The sequence below is a fragment of the Sminthopsis crassicaudata genome, chromosome 2 (genome assembly GCF_048593235.1).
Source record: "Sminthopsis crassicaudata isolate SCR6 chromosome 2, ASM4859323v1, whole genome shotgun sequence".
Classification (NCBI taxonomy): domain Eukaryota; kingdom Metazoa; phylum Chordata; class Mammalia; order Dasyuromorphia; family Dasyuridae; genus Sminthopsis; species Sminthopsis crassicaudata.
In genome coordinates this window covers 35,282,438-35,306,238 of record NC_133618.1, presented here as the reverse complement: position 1 = coordinate 35,306,238, position 23,801 = coordinate 35,282,438, and the positions used below count along the sequence as shown (strand labels likewise).

Sequence of the window (23,801 nt, the reverse complement as noted above, 5' to 3'; positions counted from 1 at the left end):
GTACCTTTCTTTCTAGAAAATTGTGCTCAGCTATAACAGGGATATTCAGGTTTTTCTAAAGACTTATTTTGGTATTTACCTCAACTATTCTACTGTTCGATCCACTTCTATCCTACATGCATTCAATGAGTGCAATCAATCGTCATTCTCACTGGATGAAATGGAAGAGGAAATACTTTCAAGAAAAACTGCCTGTGGGAATGACAAGGGCTTCCCTTTCCCTAACATGGGTATCCCTGAACTTTACCACACATCATCCCTTTAGATATTTGAACAGGGGAATCCAAAAGAGTTGAGGGGTCAGAACTAGAGTTTTTCTGCCCAAGTGTTTCTCTTCCACTTCCTAAGATAGACTTGCCTATGGACCGTTATTGTAGCAGTCAGGAAGCCGAATGAAAACCTAATAATGGCAAGCTGCCCTCTGAATTTCTGATCTGAGATGATGGACGAAAGCAAAAGCTTCCTGATTAAATAGCTAACACTATTTAGAATAACGATTTCATGAAAGGAAGGTTAGAGCTGGAAGGGACTTTAGAGAACTTCTAGTTCTACCCCTTTATTTTACAGAAGAGTAAACTGAGGCTCAGAGAGCTTAACTGGCTCACTAGGGCCACACATGATATGTGCTAACATGAATGTGTTAGTTGAGATATAAACAATTGAAATGAGAGGCTCAATTTTCAGAAATCTTTTTTTAAAGTTCTGAATTTAACAACAACAACAAAAAAAAACCCAGTATGTCTAAGTAGTAGAAAATGGTGGGGATTATAAATGAGATTTTAAATCAACTATTTCTTGCTTGATTTTCTTTCAAAGAAAGAAAAATCGGTGGGCAGATAGATGATAGATTAATAGATAGATGGATCTATAATAAAGATGGATATAAGTAAATTGATAAGATTTCCAAAATCTGGTTGGCCCTGTATAATTGTCAAACTCTATAATTATTGCTATTACTCTTTATAATTCCAGTGGATGATGACCAATCCTAATTAGGTCAATTTGGTTTATACATAGTGATTCACTGGAAACAGGTCTCCAGAGATCAAAGGAAGAAATGAAAAATTGAAAATTGATACCCTACTTTACTTTGTTTTAACGAGATAGTCAATTTATTATGTACTGATGAACTTAACTTTATCAGTTGGCCCCTTCTTGAGGTTGAGCTCCCTGAAACCTATAACTTCAGTTGTCTATTATAAAATTTGAAAACTGATATCCCATGAGTGAGAATTGCACCTAATCAGTATATTTAATCAATATTTGTAAATCAAATTCAGATTTTATTGTGTAGGCCCTATGAGTAAAATTTACCAGTATCTCACTTTCCTATATCTACAAACTCTAATCCAATCACAAAATCCCAACCTCTTAATTTGGCTGACCATGAGAAATAAGTCAATCTGATCATAGGGTTTGCCCACCTTGAGACTTTCCAGGGGATGTGAGTCAATCTGGTAATAAAACTGGGCTTTTCATAAGACTCATAAGAGAATATCAGACAACTTTTTTTCCTTTTCACCTAGATTATTGGAAGAGTTATAGAAACCCTCCCTCTGAATCAAGCCAAATATAGCCCACCCTTCATCTTTGGATCAAACCAATCAGCCTCGGATATCATTTGTATCATTGGATTACTTTGGGTACCCTATATCAGGGCTTACATTTTTTCCTCTTGCCACCTCTTTTCACTTAAGAAAATTTTACATGACCCTGGCTATATAGGTATATAAAAAAGGTATACAAATTAAACATCTACTAAAAATAAATCAATTTCACAACCTTCACATTCAATTTCTGTTGATCATAGATTTTTATCTCAACAATGGAAGATCTTCCCCCAGTTTTCTTTCCTGAGGAATCCTTCCTGTATGAATTCTCTCTCATGTTAATTTGTGTCCTTAAGTGTGACACGTGTAAATAAGGCTCCCCTATATTCATTATATTCATAAGATCTTCCTCTTATATAAATGCTTTGATGTTAAATAAGATTTGAATTATGGTGGAAAGTCTTCCCATATTCTTATATTCATGAAGAATGACTCATGTGATTTGCCTTCATCTTGAAGATCCTTCTACATTCAACATATTCATAAAGGTCATGTTCAGGACTAATTCTTTAATATTAATAAGACCTGAGCTTTAACAGAAAGTCTTGCTATATGGCTTGTACTTGCAATAAATCTTTCCAGAATGAATTCTAAGGCATAATATGTTGTTATATTCAGGTTTCTCTCCAGTATAAATCCTTTGATACTGAATAAAATAAGTTGCGATAAAAGATTGAATCCATGCTATATATCATTTTCTTATTGATCCTATTTACAATTTATTCTATTTGTATTGTAAGTGCTAAGTCACAGTTTTATGTCTCTGAAACTTAAACAGAATTAAACTGGATTATAGTATTTAAATTTAGAAATGTAGCTCTCCTGCTACTCACTGATCTATTCTAGCCTCAAGAAATTAGCTGGCTTTGGGGGAATCTGAAAACAAATCTAGTATCTTTACAAGCTATCCTTCAAAAACGTCTGGCCACTATCTTGCACCTAGACACAAATAATGAGCATGTCTTAGGTCTCGAAAAGAGACGGCCCTTGTTCCCGAACTTCTAATCAATCATGTTACTGTCCTTGCCTCAGCTGTGTTTCTTGGAATCTGTGCCATTCTGTAGCTTCTACCTGCTCTGTACTTCCCAAATCTTTTGAAAGGGGAACTGCCTTTTTGGTGCAGGTCTTTAGCATAAACAAGGCAATTTATTGATCCATTTGGCAGACAGTATGCCACTGTGAAGGTTATCGTGCTCAAAGATTGCCCGTTTACCTCCTTGTTAAATTCCACATATAATGATTAGTGGTAGCAATGGAATAGGAAACGTTTCCTTTTAGATTCTTATCACAATTTCCCCATTCTATTGGATCCAAGTAGAACAATTTTACTTAGGCACTCTGTCTGTGGACAAGCTCTCCTCCATTCACAGGTCAGATTTTCTCTGGGGAGAATGGATAAGTGTATGGTTTATTTGTTTTGAGTGTGTCTTTTTATATTAAAGTTGCAGTTTTTTATTTTTGAAATTGCATATATATTGCACATGCACATACACACACACACAAATTGGGAGGGGAAATTGCAGAGGGAAAGAGAAAGCAAGTGAGTGCACCCAGGCTAGGATCCTATAGATGTTTCTATAGAGATGTGTCTTTATTAAATATCTCCTGACACAGGTTAAAGAGACCATACTTATTACTGGGCTGAGGAGTATGTTTTGGCCTTACTGGCTTTATCCTTCTCCAATCTGCAAGAATGAAGACTTCTGGTAATATGTTAAAAGGAGGCCTGATCTAAATCAAAGTAATTACTAAAATGTGATTCCAGGGTATGTTTGAGATAGCAGTAAAGATTGTCAGTGACATTTACCTAAATTAACCAGTGAAAGACTTCTGAGCAGAGCAGATAAGATTATCAGAAACAGCCTCATGTAAAGAAATATTGTGGTCATCTTTTACAACATTTTTTTCCTTTATTATATCTTTTTATTTACAAGGTATATGCATAATTGAAAGTATTCACCCTTGCAAAACCTTCTCTTCCAACTTTTCCCCGCTTTCCCCCCACCCCCTCCCCTAGATGGCAGGTAGTCATGTATAACATCTTTTACAACATCTGTTTGTATCTATGTATTTAGAACTGTGCCTGTTTGTGCTTGTGACATTTTATTGTTTGCTTTTGTAATATTGTGAATAAGGAACTCAGAAGGAAAATAAAAACGTCTTTGTCTTGTGATCTAATCAGTTATCTTTTTTAAGGCTTCAAAATAAGCCTTTCTTTACATTCCTGAACTTTGACGAAGCTTTTGGGAAGGCAAGGAAAGACTGATAAGCAAGAGAATCACAGAAATTAATTACATCACAAACTAATTAGAAAGTATGGATAAAATGTAAACTTTCTATTACGAATCTCCGAATTGTGGTATTGAATACTCTTATAAATGCTAAAATATCGTACTAAGTTTTGGATCAACATTTAGAATTTGTTTTTTGAAAATTGAAACCACAATTGAAAAGTTAGATGGAAAATAATTCAACTTTATGGTTTTATAGTTGAGGTTATTTTGCTGATTAAAGACTGACATTCCAAAGTGAAGGGAAAAAAAAGACTGAAGCTCATATTTTAAATATTCTTTCTTAATTCATGGAAAAGAGAAAAGTTTATGTAGAGTAACAGATGATATTGTCTTCTCAGAAACCTATATATGGGTCAAGAAGAAACAGTTAAAACTGAATAGGAACAGCTGATTGGTTAAGATTTGGAAGTCATATATCATTAGAGATTTTAATTCCTTTTGATTTGAATATTATCACTTCTTAAATTAAGGTATTAGGCTTTTGCTATATTAAAATTTTAATTTAATAATTTTAATTTTTAATTTTAATTGAATATATTTTTCCCCCCTGAGGCTAGGGTTAAGTGACTTGCCCACGGTCACACAGCTAGGAAGTGTTAAGTGTCTGAGACCAGATTTGAATTTGGGTCCTCCTGAATTCAGGGCTGGTGCTCTATCCACTGCGCCACCTAGCCGCCCCTAATTGCTTAATTTTTAGAAAAGTGGAGTGGGAGAAAGACCCTGTAAAATTTTCCTTGTGTATGCCCTCCAAATTTCTTCAAAAAGGTCAGGAAAGTCTAAATACTAGCCCTAAGAAATAATTTGTGTATTGGTTTACTTAGAAATAAATATTCTTATTACAAATACTTGTAGAGGGCCAGAACTTGGGAGAAGTATACTTGAAACAAGGATACTTACAACAATGTGTTAATTCAGTGGAACTGATGAGATGGTTCTAGTATACATACTTAGTTCTTAGTATGGTGATATAATGGTTCTCTAGTTCACACATACATAGTATGCTGTAATGATATAATCATACCAAGGTATCTAAGGGCTGGTTAGGACTGGAAATGGGACATTCCATCTTTGATCATCCTCTTGGTGGCTCTCCTGCATCCTGCACTCTTTTAATTTAAAATTCTTTTAATTAATTTTTTTTTGAAAGTGTTTATAGTGTCGATCTTTTATATGACTTCTGGTTGCACTTATTTATACTTGGAATACTTTGTAATGAAATTTGATGTTTTACCAACTTAAGTCTTAATAGACTCCACTCTTGATTTACTTCTGCTTTAAAAAGGCACAAGATAAATTTAGGCTGTATTTGAGAATGGGATATGGTAGAATGCTACAATATCGATTTTTTTTTTTTAAAGACCTGATAAATATTATTTCCTAGGCTAATTAATTCCAACCTATAGGATTGTATCAACAACTGTATTTGAAACTTGTTAGGTATGGTAAAATTTTGTTGGAAATATAATCTGATATTATTCATTGATTTCAGGTATGATTGTCTGACATCAAATGTGTATAGTTCAATGGGAATGAGATATCTTGGCCAATAGATGTTTTGGCTCTGAGACAATGGTTTGGGGAAGATGGGAAAATAGACTTTGAGAAGGATAAGGTTTTCCACACGACTCTCCCCACCTGTTAATTCTGAGACTGGCCCTGTCACAATACTTAGACTGCTCATAAAATTATTATTTGAAACAAGTGGAACTAAGGATGCTTTATCCAAGCATACATGTGTTGAATCATGTGACCCTGTGATACCAGTATCAATGCTATTATAATCATATTCCTACTTTTTCCTTTCATACCAAATCTATAACCAGAAAGATTTTTCAAATCAGATCCTCATATTTTTAAAAGATTGTTCAGCCTCTTGATGGCAATCTTTACATAGTTGCAGAATTAAGAAAAAAAATAGGAAGAAGGTAATTAAGAATTGAAATTCTCTGAAATGTCAATGAACTGTGGATTTTTAACTTAATGTTATCACAACTACAAGATTTGAGAAGTTATGGGAGAAGTAAAAATTAGGAAGGCTTAGCAAAGTTTTTTGAAATTTGTTTTGTAAAATATTTTAACAGGACAGTCTAAGAATCTACAAGTGATAGTGAATCAGAGAAGCTGTGTTGAAGAGAAGCCCTTTTTGGAACTATTGTGAGAAGGAGACTTTTTCCAGAATGTCCAAGATAAGCTATTTCTACAGAACCAGACAGCTATATGAGACATCTGGGATCCAAGAGGAAATGAGCTAATAAAATGGACATTGAAAATGAGTTACTATGATGAAATGCTACAATAATTTAAGAAATGATTAGTTTAGTTTTAGAAAAATATGGAAGGCCTTCATAAAATAAAGAATGAAATGAGAACCAAGAAAATGGACATAATAACAATGTTTGAATTAAAAAATTTTCTGAGTATTATATAAAAACCAATTACCAAGGATCTACAAAAAGGATCTACAAAAGAAGATGCTCTACATCCAGAGGAAAAAATGTATAGGTGTATAAGTGTAATGGCCTTCTCTAGTGCAAGCTGGGGACGAAGAAAGGAAAGAGTTTGGAACTTTTAAGAAAATAAACAATTTTTAAAAAGAGCAGATTACTGGGATAAGTGAAGATTTACCATTAGTTAATATCAATCATTACTCTATTAATTTGGCTTTTCTTATATCATGTTTCCTTAGTTCTCTTAATTGCCGTAAGACATGTAAATACATCTCCCTTTTACATTCAATCTATGGCTTTACATATGATTCGATATAATTGTTTAGATAATCCTCATTTCCCTTTTTTTTAATATAATTAGTGTTGTTATTCTTATTATTCTTATTCTATTATTGTTATTCTTTTAAGACTATTTTGCACTTTCACGGAAAGATCTGTGTTGATGTATTCTACTATTGATAATGATCATTAAAGATCTCATAGGATTAGCTTATAGACAGGTGAACTATAAGATTTCTCCCTCTGATAAGAAGGAAATTGAGAAGACTGAATTGATCCTGCATCATTTTCTTATTTATCCCATTTGCAAATTATTGCTTTAATCCTACAAGTACCAAAGTCATGGTTGTCTCTCTCCAAACTTAATTCAAAATCCGAGGGTCTCATAATAGGTTAAATTTAGGAATATAGCTCTCCGGCTAAGCTATTCTTACCTCAAGGAATTAAATGACCTAGCTGCATTTGAAGGATATATGGTTTTCTTTATGTCTGTACCACTATCTTGCACCAGGGCTTGAAAAATATGCACTCCTGAGAGTGCCAGTTCAGAGAGGATGGAGATGGGGTTATTGCTAGTTCCCATTTCTAACTTTCCAATCAATCCTATTGTTCCCCATGCCTCATGTTATTTTTAATTCCAAGATGTCACCTACCCTGTTCTGTATTTCTCAAAATGTAAAAGAGTGTTAGGATTCTTACAAGTTACTAAGTCAGAGGAATTGATAGAGACAATAGTTATTTAATTTAGCATGGTTCAGTATGATTCATTTAACCCTACAAGATGTTTTGGACCAGAACTTGAAACAAGGTATTAAGTCACTGGAATTGATAGAGACAATGATTATGTACTTAGTACTTTAGTTCTACAAGATTCACACCTTTAAGAGAGCATATATAAATAAGCTATGAGCCTCAACCAGGATTCACTCCAGGAGATTCAGAAGCCAGGATTCACTCTAGGAGACTCACAAGCTGGAGAAGGCAGTCAGGCAGAACAAAGGAAGACAGAAGTGGTGTCCCGTGGAGAACACTGAAACCAAGATCCGGAAGGCCTCCAGAAAACTAGCCAAGCCTAAGTGAAGGAGATAACATTTTGAAGGAAACAATAAAGGAATTGGACTTTAACTCTTGGCTGCATTTGGGGTGATTATATTGAACTGAAACTGATGCTGCCGCCTCCAGAAGTCCACGCAAGAAACCTACTCCCAGAGAACATTACGTTTTAGGGAAGAATATTACAAAAGAAGTATACTTTTGCTTCTAGTCTTTGGTATAAATGGAGGCTAGCCATTGACCCATGTATCGACAGGCAGCGTGATATTTTAATAAATATTCTATAGCTTGGGAATTTCTGAGGAATCTCTCCAGTATGAATTGTAATTGATATAAAGTAATGTCCTCAGTGTAAAGGGTTTTATATTTTGGAGGTTTCCCTCTAATATGACTTCTTTGATGTATCATAAGTTGTAGAAGTAAGCTCTCCCACACTCCTTACATTCATAAAGAATCTCTCCAGCATTAATTTTCTGGTGAACTCTACAATGGGACTTCTTTCTGAGGGCCTTCCCATATTTACAATATTTATAAGATTTCTTTGAAGTGTGAATACTGTGATGCACAGAAATCTGTCTTAAGCCTAAAAGCCACCCCACATTGACTACATTCATAAGGCTTTCCCCCAGTATGAATTCTCTGATGCATATTAAGAGTTGATTCCTCTTGAAGGCCTTCCCACATTCACTACATACAGTTCTCTTCAGTGTGAATTCTTTGACAAATGAGTGCTAAGATGTAGTGGAAAGTCAGGCCACACACTTCTTCCATTCACGAGGTGTCTCTCCCAGTATGAATTTTCAGATGCGCAGTAAGAGTTGACTTCCTATTGAAGGCCTTCCCACATATACTACATCTATAAGGTTTCTCTCCAGTATGAATAATATAATGCATAGAAAGCTGTGTCCTAAGCCTGAAAGCCTTCCCACATTCCCCACATTTGTAAGGCTTCTCATCCGAGTGAATTCCTTGATGGCGAATAAGTGCTGCATTGTAGTGGAAAGTCTTCCCACACTCCTTACATTCATAAGATGTCTCTGCAGTATGAATCTTCTGGTGCACAATAAGATATGACTTGCTACTGAAGGCCTTCCCACATATATTACATTCATAAGGTTTCTCTCCAGTATGACTAATATAATGCATAGAAAGCTGTGCCTTAAGCCTGAAAGCCTTCCCACACACCTCACATTCATAAGGCTTCTCTTCTGTGTGAATTACTTGATGGCGAATAAGTGTTGAGTTGCAGTGAAAAGCCTTCCCACACTCTTTACATTCATGAGGTTTCTCTCCAGTATGAATTCTCTGGTGCATGGTCAGAGTTGACTTGCTATTGAAGGCCTTCCCACAAGTACTACATTTAAAAGGTCTCTCTCCAGTATGAGTACTGTGATGCACAGAAAGCTGTGTTTTAAGTCTAAAGGCCATCCCACATTCCCTACATTCATAAGGTTTCTCGCCAGTATGAATTCTCTGATGTTTAATATAATCTGAATTCCGTTGGAAGACCTTGCCACACTCCTTACATTCAACAAGAATCTCTCCAGTATGAATCCTCTCGTGTAGAGTAAGTTGTGTCTTAATCCTGAAGGCCTTCCCACACATACTACAGTCATAAGGTTTCTCTCCAGTATGAATTCTTTGATGTTTGATAAAATCTGAGTTGCGCAGGAAAGCCTTCCCACAATCCTTACATCCATAAGGTTTCTCTCCAGTATGAATTCTCTGATGCAAATTAAGTTGTGCTCTACTCCTGAAGTGCTTGCCACATTCATTACATGCATAAGGTTTCTCTCCCCTATGAATTCTCTGATGCTCATTAAAATATGTCTTTGTCCTGAAGGCTTTCCCACATTCACCACATTCATAAGGTCTCACTCCAGTGTGAATGTTCTGGTGTACAAGAAGCTGGGATTTTTTCCTGCAAGTTTTTCCACATTCATTACATTCATAAGATTTCTCTTCAGTGTGAATTCTTTGATGTCGAATAAATGCTGACTTTTCATGGAAAGCCTCCCCACACTCCCTACATTCACAAAGTGTCTCTGCAGTATGAATTTTCTGATGCACCATAAGATATGACTTGCTACTGAAGGCCTTCCCACATATACTACATTCATATGGTTTCTCTCCAGTATGAATTCTTCGATGTTTAATATAATCTGAGTTCCGAAAGAAGGTCTTCCCACATTCACTACATTCATGAAGAATCATCCTAGTGTGAATTCTCTGATGCACAGTAAGTTGTGTCTTAATCCCGAAGGCCTTCCCACAGACAATACATTCATAAGGTTTCTCTTCAGGAAATTCTTTCCTCTCTGAAAGGAAGAATAAAGAGCTGGTTAACGTTGCCTTTGCCCCTCTTTCCCAAGGGTCCCAAGTTTTAGGACTATTCTCTTCCTGCTTGGGAGGCCAGTCTCACTGGTCTCTCACTAAGAATCCCAGTTTATCTTAGGCGAAGGCATAGTGACTCAAAGTTAACATGTGAATGAGGTGACCTGGGATGAAATATTTGGAAAGATGAATCAGCCCTTACTCTGCTATAAATTCTTAACATTTGGGTGGCATTCAGAAAATGACAGATGAATTTGAGAACTTACACATGTCATTATCTGAAGTGAAAACTGAACATAAGAAAAATAGAGAATCGATGAATTTAGCATAAGGATTAAAGACAGAAACAAACTAAATAGAATAAAGAAATATGACAAAAAAAGGTCATATTGTACAATCACTGCCATAAACTATAAATCCAACATATCTATATTGTAAGGAATTCAAATTTGTAAAAGTAAGATCCAATTCCAAAAGGGTGAATGATTAAGACAGTTATTTTTCAGAAAAGAAATAACCTAACAAATTACTCAAACTCTGATAATCAAAGAATTAAAACCAAAAACAACTTAGGTCTCACCAAACAGCAAGTATATTAGCAAAGATACTTTAAAATAACAAATTTTGGAAGTTATGGTTGAAAGATACTTAGGAAGCTACTTTTACCATTTTTCTGTAAAGCATCCAAGCAATTTAAGCTAGAGCTAAAATATCTGTTCATGTGTTTTCACCTAAGGGTTCTTGAAATCTGAAAATGGTTCATCTAACAGTTCTTGAAAGCAAAGAAAGATATCTCCAAAAACATTCACCACAGCTTTCTGTGAAATAGCAAAATGTGGAAAGCCAAAAGGTCCAATGACAGGATTATATTGTGCCTTTATGGACATAATTTCAAAGAATCGAAAAAAAGATGTTGGCATAAAATGGAAATCTGAAAGAAGGGAAATTAGGTTACAATTAAATATTTTAAAAACAAAGAACAGCAAAGCAATATTATCATAAAAACAACACAGAAGAAAATATTAAAAGGGGAAATAAAGTGATGGAAGTGAGGCAAGGGAATGCTTACTTGATCATCTTCAATGAATAGAAGAGGAGATATGATTCTTGTACTAAGGCAACAACATACTTTGAAAGTGAAGGTACATGTGAGTAAAGGCACACATAAACAATTATATTAAGTTTTTAAATCATAACTCTTTTTCTATATTTTACAAGAGCTTCAATCTAAAATGGCCAATAAGGCAGTATTTTGCTAATGACCCATCTCCTTAGGTATTATGTAGTCACCTGGGCAGCTGCTTCTTAGAATATTTGGCTCCGGCATCCAAGATGCATTCTTTCTTTCCAATTGGTAGATCACATCTGGTTTGGAAACTGCAAATCCTGTTCATTGAAAAGCAAAAAGTGCTAGGGATAATCATCTCAGAACTTCATCATGGAACAGATAAATGAACTCTAAAACAACTCTTAGTAGAAAGGTGGGGAAACAAGGGTGCAGAATGTGTTTTATACTACCAAGGGCACTGTCTATGTTAGCTAATTTTGTGTGAGATTTTTTTCTTCAATCAAGAAGGCCTCAATGGGCTGGTTGGAGAGTACATTAGGATTTATTTTTAAGTACCAGGAGGGGCAGAGAGAAAAATGATATTTTTTTTAAAAGCACCCTTTGGGGAGAGGGGGGGGGAGATTAGGATGACTCCAAGGATAGGACTTGGGATCACTGAAGGACATTCTATATTATAGGAGAATTGGTTACAAAATAGGACTTAATATTCAATTTAAAGTAACACAGAGGACAAGATACATGCCCAAGGATAATGAAAAATCAGTTTCCATATTTATGAAACAAAGATCCTTTTCTTGGAAACAGCGCAAGTACCCGTCTCTTGGCTAGAAAAGGATTAGCACTTTATTTTTGTACATTAAAGAATAACTTAAAATCTTGAAAATCTGCATAATATGTATGTATATGTATCTATCTACCTATACTTCAAGATTGTAAAGGAGTAAGTGTTCTTACCCAAAAAGACCAAGTTCCTATAGTTCTCCAGCATCACCTCCCTGTATAATTCCTTCTGAGTTGAGTCCAAATGTTCCCACTCCTCCCGGGTGAATTCCACAAACACATCCTGGAATGTCACTGATTTCTGAAATAACAAAAATATTTGTGCTTATCTCTATAAAGCTGTTATGAAGTTCAAATGGAAACTCCTAATAGAGACTTTCATTTATTTATCTGTAAGCCAATACAGTACCTGATGTATCTATAGCTGGCACTTTAAGAATTCCCTCTTTGGGGCAGCTAGTTAGTACAGTGGATAGAACACCAGCCCTGAAGTCAGGAGGACCTGAGTTCAAATCTGGTCTCAGACACTTAACACTTCCTAGCTGTGACCCCGGGCAGGTCACTTAACCCCAAATGCCTCAGCAAAAACAAAAAAAAATTCCCTCCTTGAAGGTAGAAGCCTTTCTTTGTATCCTCAGCACTTAGCATAGTGTCTTTCACATGGATGCTGAATTAGTGTTTACTGATGTTAACAGATCCAATGACAATTTCAAATGTGCACTTAGGGCCCTTTTCTACTTTCAATGCTTCTGGAACCAAAGAGGAGAATAAGGGACTTTCATCTCCTATGTTAATATTATAGTTTATATAGTTTTACTATATAGATAGAAAAAATATAGATTTACTATAGTTATTTCATTTTTATATATTTATTTTATTATTTATTATTACATTACACATAATATATTACAATAATATTATATTATTAAATAATATACTATATTTACTATATAGATAGTAAAAAAATAGATTTTTTTCTTTCAAACAGCTATAATACTCCATCCCTCTCCTCCTTCAAATTCTAGCCTTTTTGTCCTTTCTCCCCTTAATAGTCATATCCCCTGCAAAATTTGATTACTATTTCTGTCCCTTTTTCCTTTCTCCCCCACTGTTAGATCTTTCTTCCTCCAGAGTCATCCCCCCCGCCCAGATATCCAGATGTATGATTTCTCATTGTTGCCCCTTTCTACCCCAGACTTCTAGATTTGTTGCCTCTCTCCCCTCAAACATCTGAGTCTTACTGGGAAGGGAGAGGATGAAAAGGATGAACTCCAGCAAAAGACCTTGTCCCTGGTAGCAACCCAGAATCTAAGTGGGCTCCAGTAAGGAACAAGCTGACTGTAGAATTCTCTTGTACAGCCACAGCTATCCTGTACTGATGCTCACTGTTACCTTATACAATCCTGAGGTGAAGCACAGAGGCCATCTTGTATAAGCAGAATGGTCATGGACAAAAGTTGATTTACTGATGCACACAATTAGCATAGTTAGTTTACCTTATTCTGAAAAGGTCCCATCTTTCCCCTTATTAATTTTGAGTGCATTAGGAATTTTGCCCATGCATTATAATAAAACTTTGCCCCTTGAGCTGGAAAAAAGCATTTATTAAGTATGCCTGGTACTAGTGCAGTACCTCTCTCAGCCTATCCTCCGGCCAAAAATGTCCTGGAGGTGCAGAGGGCATTCCCCACCCTCTCTTCTTCCTATGTGCTCCTCTCAATTTTACACACATAGGCAAGGTCACTATTCTTTAGTAGAAGAGATTGGGCAGAACTACTGATAAAATGCTGAGGTGGGAGACCAGGAAGAAAGCTACAAATGAAGGTACCAGAACATTTTTCTCTTCTAGACTACCTTGAACTTATAAGTAGATGTCATTTTGGTTATCAACATTTGCTACAAACTTTTTTTTTTTTTTTTTTTTAAAGCAAAACACTATCACCTTTAGTTTCTGTAAAGGGCTCTAGAACTGAGCAATGCACTTGGATAATGAAGCACTTTAGACTAAATGCCAATTGGACAGTTCCCTATTAACTTGTTTGAAGGTTGACCCTCCCCAGCTGTGCTGTGCTGACTTGACTGGTGGGAAAAAGAGAAGGAAGTGAAGTGTGTGGGAGGAGTAGGAGGAGGGAGAGGAAATTGAGACTCGGATGCTGAGTCAGTCTCTTCTGGCTTTTGAGGAAAGAAGGTGTGTGGGGAGATTGCTAGATTTAATCCTCTGACCTTCACCATAAAAGATCAAGAAAAAAGACATTTAGTGATCCTGACTCCGGTTGATTTCTGGGAAGACAAGAGTTCCAGCAAGTTTCCTATTAGATGAAAAAAAACATTCTTTTTTAATCTTCTCTTCCTGGAAAATAATGTGTGGTCTAAAAGTATTCCTTCACCGTCACTGTACATCAGGACACTTTGAAATGTTTACCCCACACATTTTGATCTATTCTTCAAATTTACAGAAAAATCCAGTTATGGAACATGAGCACTTTTTTCTTCCTGATGTGTCTTGTTTGCTGAGCTATGTGTGAGGAAGATTTAACTGAACAACTTTTACTGAATTGTTTTAACATGAGCTAATGGAAGAAAACCAGAAATTAGGAAATTTCTTTTGTGTCCTGTAGAAAGTCCTGTAAAATGAGGGTGGTTTTCCCTGACCTACTTTACCAAATGATTCTAAGGATCAAAAGAAAAGGTTAGACCCAAGTAATTTGTAAATGTTCTGCAACTTCCAATTCTCTGCCACTGCAAAAAGAGCTTTGGGAGAGATTCAAGATGGCAGAGAAAAGTCAGATACTTGCCTGAACTCTCCCAAATTCCCCTCCAAACAATTTAAAATCATGCCTTCGGGTGGTATTACCCACCTGAAGTTGGGTTGGGATGAAACCAATTTCCAGGTCAAGATAATTTAGGATTGCAGGAAAGCTGTTTCACTCTGCATGCCTATTATAGGCAATGTCGGGGCAAGCCACTCAGAGGCTATTGATCTCCTTAACAAAATAGAAATCAGGGCTCATGGCCCTGGGCAGCAGGCCACCCTTGGCCTCAACATAAGGGACTTGGGACAGTGCCCTCTGTAGCCCAGGAGCAAAGTTCAATTTTAAAAAGTCAAGCCCTAACCACAGAAAGCCACTAAACCACAGGAAAGATTAAAACAGAGAACCCCGAGGACTGACAAAATACCTACATGTAAAGAGAAATATGAATTGGTTTCAAGCCCAAAAAGGATTCCTGGAAGAGCTCAAAAAGGTATCCTTTATCCATCTTTCTCCTTGTAGGCAATTTTTTAAAATGTTACTAATTATAACTTATAAAATAGCCAAACTGCTTGGTTTTCCTCTTCATTTTGTTATAAATAAATACCAGATTCAAATTTTTTTTGTAATCAGATCCCAACAAAATGATTGAAGGATCTCTGAGTCAACTGGAGCGAATCCCTAAAATTTCTTATATTCTGAGTAAAGTCTGAAAGACTTCAAAAATGTGAAATCAAGATGGAGAAAGAGAAAGGAAGGAAAGAAGGGTCTGACATTTAATTATCAAAAATTTTTCTTCTAAACATTTACAGTATTTCAGTGAATGTCTTAACTAATAAAAATTAGAAGAATGAATTACAAGTCCCCAAATTGAAAACAAACAGAAATCCTGAAAAATGGGGAGATTTAAAGTAAAAAATAAAAGCCAATAAATTAATAAAAAAATTCAAGAGCTGGAATGAGAAGGGACAAAGTATCACCAACAAAGCCATTGTTAGAAGCTATTTTGTGCTACAATATGACAATACAACTGACAATCTAAATAAAATTTAAGAATTTTTACAAAAACTATAAATTATCCAGATCAACAAATAAAGAAATAAAATACTTAAATAATTGTATCTCTTTTAAAAAGGCAAATTGAACAGTTCATAAGTGAGCTAGCTGAGGAGATGGATTTTCAAGTGAATTCTGCCAAACTTCTAAAGAACAATTAATTGCAATAATATATGAAAAAAAAAAGGGTAAAGGCTCCAATCAAGTTTATTATAACATATAAACATAAATATAATTTTGATAACAAAATAACAGAGAATAAAACTAGAAAAAGAAAGCAACAAGATAATTAAGGTAAACAAGATGATTAAGGCAAAAATTTTAAAGGAAATTTTAATAGGAGATTGCAGTAATATATACCACAAAGACCATCCATTACAACCAGGCTGTATTGATACCAGTAACGCAGCACTGATTTATCACTAGGAAAATTACAAGCATATTTGACTGTCAGTAACAAAAACCAGAAGACATAAATTACAACAAATTAAGAGATTACAAGGGAAATGAACGTGCACGTGGAACTCCTGGACCAAGTACAAAGAAGCTCCCGATCCAGACAGAAGCTTGGATATTTATAGTTCCAGAAATAAGGAAGAATGGGGGAAGGTCTCATGGGAGAAATAGAGGGCAACCCCCACCTAAAAGGTAATCATAGGGGAGGAGCAATGAAGGAAAAAAGGGGGGAGGTAGAGGGAGACACTATTTAAAAGTAGGATGGCAAAAGCCCATTCTTTTTCCTTGGGAGTTTCTAGACTAGGAGCTGGCTGCTCTTCTCCAGGGGTCCCAACTCTGCTTGGTGCCTGTCTTATGGTGGGTTCTTCCTTCAAGTGCACACTGAGAGTCCGGCTAATGGCGCAAAGTAAAATTAGCAGAGCTGGGGGAGAGATGTGTATTCCGCTTGGACTCATTCAGGGCTTAAATACAGGAACTCAAGTTAAATTCGCTTCAGGGCAACAAATGAAACTCCCCTAGCTGGTAAAGACACTAGAATACACAAGGATAAAAGAACTTTTTTTCTAAAATGGTAAGTAACGTCTATCAAAAAAAAAAAAAAAAAAAAAAAAAAAGGGCAGGCATTACCAGTGATGGGGGTAAACTGGAACCCTTCCCCATAAGATCAGGAGGAAGCAGGGGTCGCCATTATCAAGACTTTAATTCCACACTTAGAAATCCTGTCTGCTGAAATAAGACAAGGGCACAAGGAAACAAAACTATCACACTTGGTGATATGGAGATTTAGGAGAATCCTAAAAATTAGAACCAGTCAAAATAATGAAGAACTTTATCAAAGTTTCAGGATAAAACAAATCCTTATGATCATCAGCATTTCTCTATACCAACTAACAAAATCCGGCAGAAAGAAAGAAAAAGGAATTCATTGGGAGCCCTGCAGAGAGGGTTATATCTGGGGGCCTCTGGGCCAAACTCACGCAGGAATCACGTCCCTAACCCTAACCCCCCCTCCCCCAACACTAAACACCGGGAGAAAGGGGAACTGCTCACGGTGAAAAAGCCAACATAACAAAATGACAAAACAGTCCAAACCCAAAACTCGCTGATTCAGGACCGTCCCAATCAAACTCCAAGAATTCTTTATGGAGACAAAAACAAAGGATGGAGAACACCAGCAGAACCAACGACAGAGAAGGAACGCAGCCCAATCAAAGGCAACAGTTAAGGAAGCAGAAACGGAATCGAGGCGCGGAACTCGGGGACCACAGGAAGCCCGGCTTCGGGGGAAAGAACTCACGCTCACAAAAGCTGCCGTGGGCCGCCAAGAACCCCGGGAACCCCGGAGAGTTGGGGTCAGGGGGTGCTCGGCACGTGATCTCTCGGGATCCTGCAGCAGTGGTCACTCACCTGGCCGGGCCTGGCAGTGATTCCGGGGGCCATTGTCTCCTTCCTGGGGGCACAGCAGAGGCCACGAGAGGCGGAGATTCTGGGGAGGAAAAGAGGCCCGTGAGAAACCTCCCTTGACACTGAGGGGACCCTGGGGCGCGGGGGGGAGGGGAGCAGGGCCACTAGGACACTTCTCCGGAGGGGACACTGGCTTCAAGCCGACGCCTTCCTCGGGACAAAGCAGGAGACCAGGCAGAGAGTCCTGCGGGTTCCGCGGCAGCAGCAAAGGCTCCCTGGGGGGAGGGGGTGCCCAGGAGGAGGAAAGAAGCCCACGGGACATCGGGCCCAGGGACCAAACTCACACCAGGCTAGAAGAATTGAGATCAGGAGATAAGGAGCAGTCAGGGAGGGGCCTCGGGGACGCGGCTCAGAGTGAGGTGCCGGCTGCAGACTCCGCCCCTCAGGACCAACCCCTTTGCCCATGCGCGGCCTCCAGCCCTCAGTAGTCTCGGACAGGGTTTCTTTAGCTCCTAGCGGGTGCTTCGCAATAGCTCCCGGTGCTCGGACCCCGCCGCGCCCCCGCAGTCGGCCTCCTACGGGACCTGATCCCACTTCGGATCCCGCTCGCCCCGTCCCAGATCCGTCAGGAGAAAGAAGAGGAAATGATCAACAACAAACATGAGAAAGGTTAAAAAAGAGCCATGGCGGAGGTGACGTAAGGGGAACGCTCATCCTCTTTTAAAAATGCTCTCAGGTGTACAGTGTCTTCTGGGAAACGTAGTCGGGAGGCTTGGGCGTTTTCTGCGCTTGCCTGGAACGTGGTCCGGCCCTGCCTCTTCCTGGTTTGGAGCCCCGCCCCCTCCGCTTCTCACGTTATCTCTAGCGTGGTCTCCCCGGGGACCAACATGCTTTGAAAGTCGCTAATCTTGGGACTCTGGGGGGAGGCATGGGCCCCTCCTAATCGAATCTAAACGCAGCTGCCTGTTTGCTCCAGCACCCAAAAAGCAGTAACCCCCGAGCTCTCCACAGGCTTCCCGAAGAGGATGCGGACGCGAAGGGAAGCAGTGTCTCCGAGCAAGTTAGCCCGCAGTTGTCTGTGGGCGCCCCGGGTCTTGTTCCTTTTCCCGGACGAGGGAGAGGGGGAGCCGGAGGACCCGGACGCGCGTGGGCACAACGCGGGCGGGAGAGGGCCAAAGGGCGCCCGCTGAGCGCGGGAAAGCCAAGGACAGCCCGAGTTTTCTGTTTTTGGAAAACTCTTTGGGAGAGGAAGGGAAGGGAAGGGAAGCCGAGGGGCCCAGTCTGGGATCCAGGGCCCGAGGACTTCCGGGCAGGAGAGGAAGCGCAGCTAAGGCATTAAATTGTTCTCTGAGCCCAGGAGCCGGAGAGGCCCGAGGAGGCCCGAGCCGGGAGAGGGCGGGGCTTTGGGGCGCCGCTGACTGAAGGAGAGGGAGAGCACCCCCTGAGGTCTTGGGTGCTGGACTGGGCCTTTACAGGAATTGTCTCACTGGGGCTTCCGGGCCCGGGGAAGGGCACTGTTCCTGTCCTGTTCTACCCAAGGGTCACCCAGCCAGCACCACCTCCGGCTGGATTTGAATTTGGGTCTTCCAGAGGCCACACTAGGTCCCTCCTGCCCACATGTTATCTCTCTCTATTGAAAGAACTGACAGACGGGATTGCTGAGGCTTTTCCGTGATATGTGCAAGCTCCAGGGCAGGAGGAGACATCCAGATTTTCTGCAAGGAGAAGAGAACTAGAAAACTAGGTGCAGGGTTCTTGTTGTTCCCTCGGGTCCAGATCTCGTGACCCTGTTTGGGATTTTCTTGTTAAAGATGGTTTGCCATCTCCTTCAGCTCATTTACAGAGGAGGAAGCTGAGGCAAACAGGATCAAGTGGTTTGCCCAAGGTCATACAGCAAGTATCTGAAGCTGTACTTGGACGGGGCCCCTCCTGACTGGGCCTTCTTCTGAGGGCCACCCGGGGAGCTTGTGTCATTTATGACACAATTCTGAGCTGCATTTCTCAGTCTCACTGATGTGTCTGTTTTTCATTGTGTTTTTCTTTCCAAATATATTCTTCTCCCTTTATTCAAAGAATCATTCTTTATGGCAAAACAAATAAAAGAGAGATAAAAACCAATCCCAACTAATCTAATGCACTTATGGACTCAGTGTAAATAATGTCCCACAAACATAAGCCACCACCTGTGCAAAGGGGAAGAGGAAGAATCTGGAGAGAAAGTGGGGGGTATTTTCTTCCTTTACTCTTCTGAAATATTACTCTACAACACACAGAAGAGGCAAGGGTTTATTGCCTATTATATTACCTATTTCTTGAAGAGGAAATAGCTCCACACAACATAAAATGTAGTCAGATTTACAAAATGCATTATATTAACTATTTTATGTCACAATCTCATAATTTTACCATGGTTTTTTATTTTTGATAAAATGAACAAAATTATTAAAATATGTTATCAGTCTTTATAAACACTTCTGACATGCTTTTTTAGTTCATAGACTATCACATAAGTGAAAATTATGAAATACAAGCGTTTACTTATCATTTATATGTTAAATATGTATTTATTTCTTTATTGTTTTTCTAAGTCAGGAAAAGTTTTTTCATAAGAATTCCGAGGTCTTTGCTAAAAGATTTATCCAAAAAAAAAAAAAAAAAAAAGGCAAAAACATGTGATTTCTTTGCTGTTAAGTGATTCTTAGAAATGAAGTAATCCCTTTTGCTTCCCTTCATTTGTTTTAAACAATGATTAATGTAAGGTTTTTATTCCACTACAACCTTCTCCTAATGTAATCCTGGCATATTTGATGACTGGGAAAAAAAAAATCACTATCTTTTACTCTAAAAACATAGTCAGTGTAACGTGTCATATAAATGAGAAAATTTATATTTCAAAAAGTTTTTTATAAGAATGTAAATAATAAGTAAAATGTTATTTTTACAAATAATAAAAATTATTTTTAAATTTTTACATTAAAAAAATAAAAAGTAAATAATAAGCTCTTTCTATGCTCCAGCTCTATTATCCATAGCCTCAAGGTTGAGCAGGATATACACAATATAGGAGGTCTATTTACACTTCTCCCTATCACCTCATCAGCAGTCATCCTAGGCAGCCTTGCACTTATAGGCACATCTTTCTTAGCAGGCTTCTACCCCAAAGATTCAATCATGGAAGCTATAAACACATCACAGGTAAACACCTGAGCCCTATTCATCACCCTAATTGCTACCACCCTTACAACAGTCCCGTATACAATGATCCACTTTGCCCTTCTAAAAGAACCCGATTCTTCCCTATATCCCTACTAAACAAAAATCACCCAAACCTTATTAACCCTATCAGACAACTTGCCCTGTGGTAGTATCTTCCCAGAATTCCTACTAGCATCAAATATTCCTCCAACCACAATAATCCCTGTAACCATACTCACCCTTATAAAACTCTCTGCCCTAATTTTAACCATATTAGGAATCTTAACACAGAACTTAATCTCTTAACAAACAAAATACCAAACAAATCCTTAATCCATACACACAACTTCTCAAATATACTACAGTACTTTACACACATTTTCCCATTAGCAAATCTACAAATAGGCCAATTCATAGCCACCATACTCATTGATCTAAGCTGAAAAAAAAAAAAAAAAAAAAAACCAGGACCCAAAGGCCTAGCCAACTTTTACAGCGCTGTATCATCTACCTCTACTTCTACCCACAAAGGACTTATTAAAACATACTTTTTATCCTTTATGATCTCTATAGTTCTAACCTTATTAATCATATAATTATAAGTCTTGAACAACTTCCAAAACAACCAGAATAATCATAAAGAAGATTCAGCCTAACAATACTATAGCCCACTCCCCACAACCATACAACAAAGATACCCTACTTCAATCCTGACCCACAAAAATAATCATCTAAGGAATCAAACAACTACAGCTGTAACAACTCAACCTCTTCCGAAATCATATACCAAACCACTTCTTTTAACAAAGTAAGCAACAACATACTAAAAGCCACCGAATTCCCCACTCAACTCTCTGGGTACTCCTCAGTAGCCATGGCTGCAGTATAACCAAATATCACTAGCATACCCTCCAAATAATTTAAACAATCAGACCTAAAAATGTAATATTTAAACTTACAACAATTGCACAACCCAGACCCCCACTAGCTACAAGACTTAAGCCTCCATACACAGGAGAAGGCTTAGAAGCAAAGGCAACAAACCCAAAAACCAATAACAAAGACAATAAGAAAAATCCATTATAATTTTAATATGGACTCTAACCATAACCTATGGCATGAAAAACCATTGTTGTAATTCAACTAAAAAAACTAATGACCAACCTAGGTAAAACACACCTACTAATCAACCACTGGTTCATTGATCTCCCTGTACCTTCCAACATTTCTGCCTGTTGGAATTTTGGATCTTGACTTGGAATTTGCCTAGTTATCCAAATCCTTACAGGCCAATTTCTCGCCAGATACTACACCTCTGACACCCTAAATGCCTTCTCCTCAGTAGCCCAAATCTGCCGCAATCCCCTTGGTTGACTAATCTGCAGCCTCCATGCTAACGGGCCTTGATATTTTTCATATGCCTATTTTTACATGTAGGCCACTGTATTTACTACGGGTCCTACCTGTATAAAGAAACAAGAAACATCGGAGTAATTCTCCTCTTAACTGTAATAGCCACCACATTTTTAGGTTACTTATTCCCCTGAAGCCAAATATGATTCTGAGGCCACCATTACTATATCTAATCAATATTTTTAAGTCAAATTCAGATTTTATTGTGTAGGCCCTATGAGTAAAATTTACCAGTATCTCACTTTCCTATATCTACAAACTCTAATCCAATCACAAAATCCCAACCTCTTAATTTGGCTGACCATGAGAAATAAGTCAATCTGATCATAGGGTTTGCCCACCTTGAGACTTTCCAGGGGATGTGAGTCAATCTGGTAATAAAACTGGGCTTTTCATAAGACTCATAAGAGAATATCAGACAACTTTTTTTCCTTTTCACCTAGATTATTGGAAGAGTTATAGAAACCCTCCCTCTGAATCAAGCCAAATATAGCCCACCCTCCATCTTTGGATCAAACCAATCAGCCTCGGATATCATTTGTATCATTGGATTACTTTGGGTACCCTATATCAGGGCTTACATTTTTTCCTCTTGCCACCTCTTTTCACTTAAGAAATTTTTACATGACCCTGGCTATATAGGTATATAAAAAAGGTATACAAATTAAACATCTACTAAAAATAAATCAATTTCACAACCTTCACATTTAATTTCTGTTGATCATAGATTTTTATCTCAACAATGGAAGATCTTCCCCCAGTTTTCTTTCCTGAGGAATCCTTCCTGTATGAATTCTCTCTCATGTTAATTTGTGTCCTTAAGTGTGACACGTGTAAATAAGGCTCCCCTATATTCATTATATTCATAAGATCTTCCTCTTATATAAATGCTTTGATGTTAAATAAGATTTGAATTATGGTGGAAAGTCTTCCCATATTCTTATATTCATGAAGAATGACTCATGTGATTTGCCTTCATCTTGAAGATCCTTCTACATTCAACATATTCATAAAGGTCATGTTCAGGACTAATTCTTTAATATTAATAAGACCTGAGCTTTAACAGAAAGTCTTGCTATATGGCTTGTACTTGCAATAAATCTTTCCAGAATGAATTCTAAGGCATAATATGTTGTTATATTCAGGTTTCTCTCCAGTATAAATCCTTTGATACTGAATAAAATAAGTTGCGATAAAAGATTGAATCCATGCTATATATCATTTTCTTATTGATCCTATTTACAATTTATTCTATTTGTATTGTAAGTGCTAAGTCACAGTTTTATGTCTCTGAAACTTAAACAGAATTAAACTGGATTATAGTATTTAAATTTAGAAATGTAGCTCTCCTGCTACTCACTGATCTATTCTAGCCTCAAGAAATTAGCTGGCTTTGGGGGAATCTGAAAACAAATCTAGTATCTTTACAAGCTATCCTTCAAAAACGTCTGGCCACTATCTTGCACCTAGACACAAATAATGAGCATGTCTTAGGTCTCGAAAAGAGAGGGCCCTTGTTCCCGAACTTCTAATCAATCATGTTACTGTCCTTGCCTCAGCTGTGTTTCTTGGAATCTGTGCCATTCTGTAGCTTCTACCTGCTCTGTACTTCCCAAATCTTTTGAAAGGGGAACTGCCTTTTTGGTGCAGGTCTTTAGCAT

General features: G+C 37.9%; 1 protein-coding gene across 2 annotated transcripts in view; it reads right to left on the bottom strand.

Moving 5' to 3' along the window:
* Positions 1–3,500: 3,500 nt before the first annotated feature.
* LOC141554132 (uncharacterized) overlaps positions 3,501–23,801 on the bottom strand; it is a 31,935-nt gene continuing 11,634 nt past the window's right edge. Inside the window, exons 1-5 of one of the 2 annotated variants that reach the window (XM_074285713.1) lie at positions 17,877–20,197; positions 17,536–17,614; positions 12,041–12,167; positions 11,308–11,403; positions 3,501–10,001 (exon numbers count right to left, since the gene is read on the bottom strand). In XM_074285713.1, coding sequence (XP_074141814.1) covers positions 8,455–10,001; positions 11,308–11,403; positions 12,041–12,167; positions 17,536–17,568 — 1,803 coding nt within the window. In that variant the 5' untranslated portion in view covers positions 17,569–17,614; positions 17,877–20,197 and the 3' untranslated portion in view covers positions 3,501–8,454. Of the gene's footprint in view, positions 10,002–11,307; positions 11,404–12,040; positions 12,168–17,535; positions 17,615–17,876; positions 20,198–23,801 lie in introns of those variants that run through there. The other variant, XM_074285712.1, reaches the window with a different exon arrangement.